Raw genomic sequence first — 8,765 nt, forward strand, 5'->3', positions numbered from 1 at the left:
TTTACTCAACTATCTTCTTTAGAAGCTAGGATTCAATAAATCTTCGATGAATAAATGACTATCCACTTCATGGAGCAGACTAGTGGTGGTAAAGAATTCTGAGACAAGTAGCATGCAAGACCCCTATTTCCTAGCTCAGTTTTCAGGCAAACTTAGATTTCTACCAGGGCAATTGTGGACACTGTTTTAATTCAGATGGTTTAGGTACTCATTTAGCAGATTTGGAGCCCAGGCCCTAAGAAACCAAGTAAAGTATTTTTATTTTTTGTTTTCTTAGAATAGAATCAAGAATGAGTACAGACTAGCTATGTTTAAGAAGGGGCCAGGAAAAGGTGAAAAGTGAAGCTATAAAGTTTATATTGTAAGAAAAGACAAAGATATACCAAGAAAGGAGATATACACAAATGGATCTTGCATTTTTAAATTATGTGGGAGCAAATTCTTAAAGCATTTCTCAAATCAAATGCAGAAATCTTATCTGCAAATTCTAAAAATGATTTATGTTTAAATTCTTCTCCACAGACTACACAGACAACATTTGGCCATTTGTGCAAACTATCCAACATGTATTGAGATGATTAAATAGTCATATTTTATTTGTGAACATATTGAGGTTTTAAAGGGATATTAACCATAATTTTAATGAACATAAATTCGAAAAAGGAACTCTTAACATTTAAGGTCTACTAGTGTAGCTTTACATTAAAAAAGAAAAACCCTCCCAAACAGGATCTCTACATTCCAAACTGCCTTTACATTAATTGGATCTCAGAACTATGCATCACATATAATATTAAGATGTACAGAGTCCCCATATTTGGTAAAATTAAACCAGTTATTTTTATAAAAATTATAAAATGTTTATAAACTGAATTAAAACATTTTATTATTTACAAATATTCCAATCCAAAGTCCTAAAGCCAACAAGACAAATAAGTAGGTTATAAATATATGAACTAATTTAGGATTAGTAATTACTTTGCAAATTTTAACACCAAATGTAGTTCCAGCTAAATAAATTATACATTACATCATAGGATGGATAGTGCGGTAGGTGGGAAAAAACACTGTACTAGGAGTCAGAAGTGGGTTCTAGTTTTAATTCTGCCACTCACTAGCTACATGGTCTCAGGGAAGTCACTTTTAATGAGGGAGATAAGCCTATTCACTTCTAAAATCCCTTTCAGCTAAATAAGCTTATAATTCCAAGTGTACAAGTAAAAATTAATACACAGCTATTTTTTAAATTGAGTTTCTCTTAGGTTACTTTTGTAATTCAACCACAATGCACTGAAATTCTTCTATCCTCTCCATATGCCTTCAAAATTGACGATGGCAGCTGCTATTCATTCCTTTTTTCTCTTTCTGTAACACATTCATTATGTGGTTATATAACACGTTTTGTATATAAAGATGACACTAGTGATCCATAATTAGTGGGTGACTACTGACCTATCAACTCCTAAAAAATGTCTTGCACTTTCCCAGTGACTGCCTGGCCGAAGTACAGTCTGTGGTTATGAAACAGCATTTTTCTCTGTGAAGCCAACCTTGTGAGCTAGGCATAGGATCAATGACCCTACACTTATCGGCTAATGACTTAAGTCACTCGTATTTATTAATAGCTAGCAGGGTAAATCCAGAGAAAAACTGTATTAATTCAATTAAGCTCTTAGGGACCTCATTTTGCACGAAACCTAGAAAGTAAACATTTGTAATTCATTTCATTGAACATATTAGTGTTTAGACCATGATGCTAAAATATTCTTCCAAATACACGCAGGTTAGGAGAAAAACCAGGACAAGGTGATATTGGGTACGTAAGTACTTCTTAAGACAGGACCCGGAAAAATTCTTAAATGGTATTGATCACATTTAGATAAATTTCAAAGGTATGAATGCTGGGGTGAAAACCATGAGTAACATCAGGAATCTTAGGAAGAAGTCTGAAGGAAAAGGCAAACGTGTGCCCATAAGTTTTCACTGGAGAAGGATGTGAAGCAAAACTAAAACAACTGTAAAGGGTAAAATGGTCACGCGAATGGGAGAGATTTACGCCAGCATCAAAAGCGAAGTTTAAAGAATTTGCTCAGATGTCAAAAGTCAGTGAAACTGGATCAGAAATCTTTTTAAGTCAGGAGCTCAGTGAATGGATCGCCATGCACAAGTATGTCTTCAACGGAATAAAACTCTCGGATAAAAACACGCACAAGAGGACAAAGGGTCGATGTTACAGCATGACTAGCCCCCAATCTGGGTGCTGACAAGATGGGGACTGGGGTGGGGGGAGGTGGAGGGCGTCTTCCAAGGGTGAGAGGGAATCGGCCAAGGTGAGATGTGCATGGAGGCAGAGGTTGGAAATATATGGCAAGTCCCTCTCCAAAGTCCTTAGAAGATGCTACAATAGCGGTGGAATGGCATCAGGCCCCCAGCTCCCGCGAGAGAGGTGGGGGCGCAGAACAAGGCACAGATGAGGGTCGCAGGGGACTCTGGGGACCTGGCGACGGCACCTCCCCTACCCTGCAGAAAGCGGGCCCCTCTCACCTGGGCGCCACCGCCCGGCAGTTGTGGGCAGCGGGGAGAACTCGGGGATACGTCCAAGTCACTCTCTTCCTCTGCCTCACCCTCTGACCGAGGGAGGTTCCAAGGTCCTGGCGGCGGCCATGGTTGTTCCATGTCAGGCTGCCCCAGGCCCTACAACGCCCACTGCCAACAGACTTGGCGTGAGTGAAACCAGCTACGCCGAGCCAGCCGCCCCAGCGGGCCGGGGCCGTTACCCAGAATCCCTCTGCTGGCCGCGACGCCGACGCACGCTCCACGCTAGCCTGGGCCGTGCCACCGGCGGTAGACGGAAAAAGATGGACTCGATTTGGAACGTCACTTCCGGCTTAAAGGGCGGGGCTGTGGGTTGAGCATCCCGGCTGGACGTTTAGTATCTGGGTATGGAAGTCTTTTTCAAAACTTGGTTTTCTGAAGCTTTCAGCGCTGCTGATTACTCCGAACAGCGCTGCGGGTTATGTAGTATTAAGTATTCGTTGTCATGTAGTCCCTACGCTGTAAATAGTGGGTCCTGGGTGAAGTGTCCACGTGTTTAAAAACTGCAACTCACTGCTGTACGTTGATGTGTAAACCACTATTTCTGAAGCGGGAATTGAGGGAAAAGAAGGGAGAATTTTGAAAAGCGGAGCCAATTTTCCTCTCATTTCGAGTTACAAACAACGAGTTCTGCGAAACTTGGCTAGGAGGAGGACGCCAAAGATGTCTTGGGCTAAGCACCACTTTAAAAAATTAAGACGAGTCTCATTAACAGTGAAGGGATAGGGAAGGCTTCTTGTGTTTCTACACATCTCATTTAACCCTAAAGACTTGCCTCTGTTTATCCTATTTAGAAGAATAGGCTCAACATGCTTAAGGTCACACGTATTAAGGGGAAGAACTAAGATTACCCCAGGGAGTCTGAGGCAAAACGTGCACGTTTAACAAGTATTGCTGTCCTCGTATTTAGATGTATGAAAACGAGACGCCATTTTTTTTTTTCAATCTATCAGATTGGCAAACTTTTGGAGTTAGTCAATACCGAGTGTTGACAAGATGTGAGGAAATGCTATTAGAGAAAATGTCGTTTGTGTAACCTTTTGGGAGGGGCAATTTGACAATATCAGAGGATTAAGTGCTTTGATTCAGCAATTTCACTACCAGGAAATTAGCGGTTATTTTTACACCAATGTGCAATGATTTACAAAGACGTTTACTGCAGCATATTTTCTTTTTTGTGGCAAGAAAAAAAACCTGAAACAATCTAATTGCTCATCAATAGAGGAACTTAAATAAATTATGGTCTATTAATAAAATGGGATATTATCAGTTTTTAAAAAGTAAAATAGGTATAAATGTGTTGATATAGAAATATCTCCAAAATCTGTTGAGTTAAAAAAGTTGCAGATTAGTTACGTGTGTGTGCATATCTCTATGGAGAAAGAGAACGATCTATTTTGTGTAAAAACAAGTGTGTGTATGTACACAGCGTGTACATATACGTACATGTGTATTGAAAATTCCCAGAGGGTAAACAAGAATTGTTAATGATTACCCTGGTGGGTAAGATTGGGAGGAAAGTTTCTGAGCATCTTTTTTCCACTCTCTTAGCTTTCCTGTATTGTACTGTTTGAATATTTCCAATAAATGTATTATACCTTAATAATTACAAATAAAAGTTGAGAAGCACTATGTCGAAAACTTTCGAGTTTAGGCATGAAAGCCATGGGAGAAAATATGACAGCAGCTAAAGCATGAAAAGAGGGGAGGCAAAAACAGCTTTGTTCACTTGCAGCTTTTTTTTTTCACATAAAAGTTCTTAGTTTATTAATCCTCTCATGAAAAATCTGATCACCAAATAGTCACTGACGAATCTTTACTCCTGTTGACCAATCTCCGCCTCGCTTTTTGCCAGCACCAACATTGGCCTTCACATTCCCTCTAACTTTCTTCATTCTGTTATTGCATACCTTACGCTGTTTTCTTGAGGCCTTTTTCTTCTTATAAAGGCCATGTCTTGCAAGTCTATATTTGGGTTCATTTTTCTTTGCATAGTCCAAGGGAATCATAAATCATGTCAAAGCCAGTTGTCTTGCCATCACAAAAATGGGTTTGGAATCCAAATACAAAGATGATGTCTGGTGTGGTCTTGTACATTTTGGCTAGTTTTTCCTGAATTTCTGTCTTAGGTACTGTTGCCTTTCCAGGATGAAGGACATCGATGACCGTTTGTTTCCGCTGAAGTAGCCTATTGCTCATGAACTTCCTGGTCCGGATAGTTACTGTGTCATTCATGATAGTGGCAGACCCTCAAGCAGCCAGGGAAAGAAAGAGCACTTGCAGCTTTCATTTAAAGTAATTTATATTACTTTTATATTTAATTTATATTACTTTAAATTACTTTAAAAATATTTCTCATAAGCTCCCAATGATTTCCCCATATATATCATTGGCCAGAACTGGCTTAAATAATTTTGATTCATTCCCGGGATCTAGATACATTGCCACCCGAGCAAGCCTGGGGTTCTATTGCCAGGAAGAAAAGCTTATGGGTGTTAGGTAATCACATTGTCTGCCATAACTGTTTAAATTCTTGTGATATCTAGTGCTAGCGGAAGTCTTGAGTATCATCTCTTAACCAACTCTACCCCCTGCCCACATCTCTCTTAATATGTTCATTGGCTTCCCTCAGTTCCTCAAACCTACCAATTTCTTTGCCCTTTACATTTGTTGTTCCCTTTGCTTCGCTTTTAATTCTTTAAAAGTCATGCTAGTGGTCATGCTTTTCTTTTTAGATCTTGGATCAATTGTTATACTCTTAGAGAGGCTGACCTGTTCACTGGGTCTAAACTAGGTTCTTTTTCCCTCTTTAACCTGTAACCTATCTCACCTCCCTGGATATTTCCTTCCTAGCATTTATTATACTGTTATTATCTTATTTATGTTCACTTATTTATTATTTCTTCCTACACTAGAATATAAAGTACCCAAGAGCATAAATTGTTTCTTGTTCACCCTTGTATACCTTCATTGTTCAGAAGGGTACCTAGCACGTAGGAGGTACTCAATATACTATGTGCTGAATAGATGAATACGGAACTAATGAATGGAAACAAGGCTAGAAGGAAAGGTGTAGGATTAAATAAAGATGGAAGAGGGTAAAAAGGGAGTGGAAATTGGTATATTTTGGTAGCAGAAGAAAAGGTGAAAATAATAACACCAGAAGTAGCCTCATCTTAGCTATTGCTAACTTTGGCATCTAAATCCCATGCCAAGGCACAGTAGACACTTTTTACAAGCCTTGAAATTAAATCTTACTCTTTTCTACTTTCCTATATTGGATAATAAATATAATTTCTTGGAAATTGCTTTGGGTCATATTAGCCTACCTCTTTGAATGTATGTAAGACTTCTACTGAAGGGAATTTCATAGTAATACTACCAAGGATCCTCTTGATGGGCTATTTTACAATGGAAGGAAGGCCACATAAGGATATGATTGTTTTTATTAAGTATTGTCAAAGGCTTTTAAATTGTTATGAATGTTTTAAATATACAAAAGTATAGAATTATAAAGTAAACCCCATATATCCATCACCCAGATCAACAATTATAGAGATTTTGCTACATTTGCTGTATCCATTCCTTTCATTCATTTCCTGGAGTATTTGAAAACAAAATCATAGACATTAGATAATTTCTACAGTATACCTTAATATATATCTCTAAACAATGTTGATATTTGCCTTACATAAACTCAAGGACATTATCATATCTATCAAAATTACTTGCTTGATATTATCTAATACCCAAATCATAATCAAACTTCCCTGATAGTCTCAAATATTTTATGTAAGTTGGTTTGTTTGAATCAGGGTTCCAACAAAGTCCATATATTACATTTGGTTGTCAGGCCTCTTAAGTATCTTTTTGTCTAGAGCATTTCCCCATCACCCTTCCTTTATTTTTCAATGTCATTGATTTATTGCAGACTAATTGGGTCAGTTGTCCTGTAGAATGTCCCACATTCTAGATGTCTGCTTCCTTGTGGTATCACTAACATTTCTATCTCCCATATATCCTTTAAGTGAAGTTAGCTCTAGAGTAACACTGCAATAAAAGTTTCTGTGATCATAGAAATGGTCTCCCTGCACTATCCAATACAGTAGCCACTAGCCACATGCAGCTACTGAACCCTAAATGTGACTAGTACGAGTGAGGAACTGAATTAAAAATTTTCTTTAGTTTTAGTTAATTCAAATTTATATATACATGTGTGTACATGTATATGTGTGTGTGTATGTGTGTGCATATATATGTATATATATTTGTAATAATGAGATTCCACCTTGTCAGGGAGAGTGGCCTGGGTGGGCTATGTAAATCTGTGTCCCTGTGCTATCCCGCTCATACAGTGGATGACACCCTAGGTAAAGGGTATAGAGTGAGGAAAAGAAAGGACCAAGAAACATTGCTTAAGCAAGTAGAGGAGGATGAACAGAGACAGAGAAAGAATGGCCAAAGAGTTGGAGAGAAACCAGAAGAGGGCCGTGCCCTAGGAGCCAAGCAAGGAGAGTCCAATTATATCCAGGAGAGTTGTTAGGCAAGGTGAGTCCAGCTAAGACTAGGAAGAACATGGGATGGGACATTGTGTTTCTAGAGAATCTATGTTTTTGGGGCAGTGATGTGGCAGGATACACATGGATTTTAGTGTGGCTGCTTCCCTTTAGCGGTGTGGACTTGGGCAAAAGGCTGGCTGGCTTCAGATTCTGCATCTGTAAAATAGGAATAATAACATTTCTCTCAGAGAGTTATTGTAGGGATGAAATGAATTAGCATATGCAATGTGCCTAGTACTTTGCAGGTTTTCAATAAAGATTGATCCCTCCCTTCCATTTTATCTCTAATCACTTATTTATCTGTTTTGATGGTCACTCTCCTTGATGTCTTAGCCTTGGTTTTGGTTGCTTACTGGTGAGGATAAATGCAGATCCTTTTCCCATGTATCACTGTATGAGTCTGGGTGCCAGCAAGCTGTTGTGAGCTGACAAATCAGTGCTCTGGATACTGTAGGGAGCCAAGTACCCACTTGTGCAGCTCTTAATATGTAGACAGAGCATTGAGGATTGGATAAGGACACAATATACTCTCCTTCATTATACTGAGTTTTTCATTTCCAGTTAACAAAATGAGTACCTAATTCTTGTCTCAGGACATCTTCTGGTACTTGCATTTTTCAGTTGTATAAATTTCCAATGAAAAATATTAGTAATAAACTACTTATCATAATTAAATTTCTTTTAAGAGACAGTATTGGCCCTACCAAATTTTTCCGATTGGCTAGAAGCAGCCACTCCCTCCTTCCTTCATTTTTATCTGTTAAATATAGTAAATGGGAAAAAATGCAATTTTCTTTACCAGTTAGGAAATCTTGCTTTGCCTGCCACCTCTGACGGTTTTTGCAGTGTAACCCTTGCTTTGGCAACTTCAGTAACTACGCCTTGAGAGAGAATGTAATTCGATGCTTGCCTTAGGTTAGTTAACTAAACCCCAGAAAAGAGAGACTGACAAATATTTCTACTGTGGCTAAAAAGGGATACCTAACTTTTAAGCCTCTTAATATCCTTCTATTTCTAATTAGCGCAGTTTAATTTATTATTGACAGTGGCTATGTTCTCCGAACCAAACATGAGGCGATATTTCGTAATCAAGGGAGTACCTTCAGGGACAGGCTACTATATTAATTGGAATTGTTACAGAAATTTCCAGGGCTGGGGAGGGGGGGGGGAGGTGTCGTATAGTTAACAAAAAATAGGTAGCACTTAAATTATAATGGCACTACAATCAGATCCACTTTTAGAATGGGCACTGTAAACATTTTAACAGTGATTGGAACCATAAACAGTTGATGGAAAGAGTTGGTGGAAAGGAAACTAGAGCTTTTATCATCCTCGCGATCAGGCTACTACCTCATTACCGAGTCATTCTCTCCCGCTGGCGCACAGCTTCGGAAGTACACGTCAAGACTGCGTGTTCCAAGCGGTACACAGTGGCCGAGCTCGCTTGCGCCTGCGCTGTGGACCTTGCTCGCGTTCTAGGGTGGAAGGTTGCGCGTTTGAGTGTCCATGGCAACGCGACGCTACAGCCTTCTGGAAGGCTTAGCTCCAGCTCCTGTAGTGTGAGACCCGTCTGGGTGGGAGGGACCTGGGGGGGACAGATGGGGGTAGGAG

At 39.3% G+C, this 8,765-nt stretch overlaps 2 protein-coding genes and 1 pseudogene across 13 annotated transcripts in view; 1 reads left to right on the forward strand and 2 right to left on the reverse strand.

The window, feature by feature from the left end:
* Positions 1-2,855, reverse strand: part of CDC37L1 (cell division cycle 37 like 1) — a 37,231-nt gene extending 34,376 nt beyond the window's left edge. For 4 of the 5 annotated variants that reach the window (XM_025051477.1, XM_015594462.2, XM_015594461.2 and 1 more), the window contains exon 1: positions 2,545-2,816. In XM_025051477.1, coding sequence (XP_024907245.1) covers positions 2,545-2,676 — 132 coding nt within the window. In that variant the 5' untranslated portion in view covers positions 2,677-2,816. Of the gene's footprint in view, positions 1-2,544 lie in introns of all 5 variants that reach the window. The other variant, XM_006918384.3, reaches the window with a different exon arrangement.
* A 53-nt stretch (positions 2,856-2,908) lies between these two features.
* The window catches only part of SPATA6L (spermatogenesis associated 6 like), a 56,560-nt gene continuing 50,703 nt past the window's right edge, over positions 2,909-8,765 (forward strand). For 3 of the 8 annotated variants that reach the window (XR_001517505.2, XM_015594429.2, XM_025051468.1), the window contains exon 1: positions 8,579-8,713. The gene's annotated coding sequence lies outside the window, so the exon portion shown is untranslated. Of the gene's footprint in view, positions 2,941-8,577; positions 8,714-8,765 lie in introns of those variants that run through there. The other 5 variants (XM_025051471.1, XM_025051475.1, XM_025051472.1 and 2 more) reach the window with 4 other exon arrangements.
* Positions 4,398-4,835, reverse strand: LOC107196139 (annotated as a pseudogene).

This window comes from Pteropus alecto, unplaced genomic scaffold, assembly GCF_000325575.1.
Source record: "Pteropus alecto unplaced genomic scaffold, ASM32557v1 scaffold95, whole genome shotgun sequence".
NCBI lineage: Eukaryota > Metazoa > Chordata > Mammalia > Chiroptera > Pteropodidae > Pteropus > Pteropus alecto.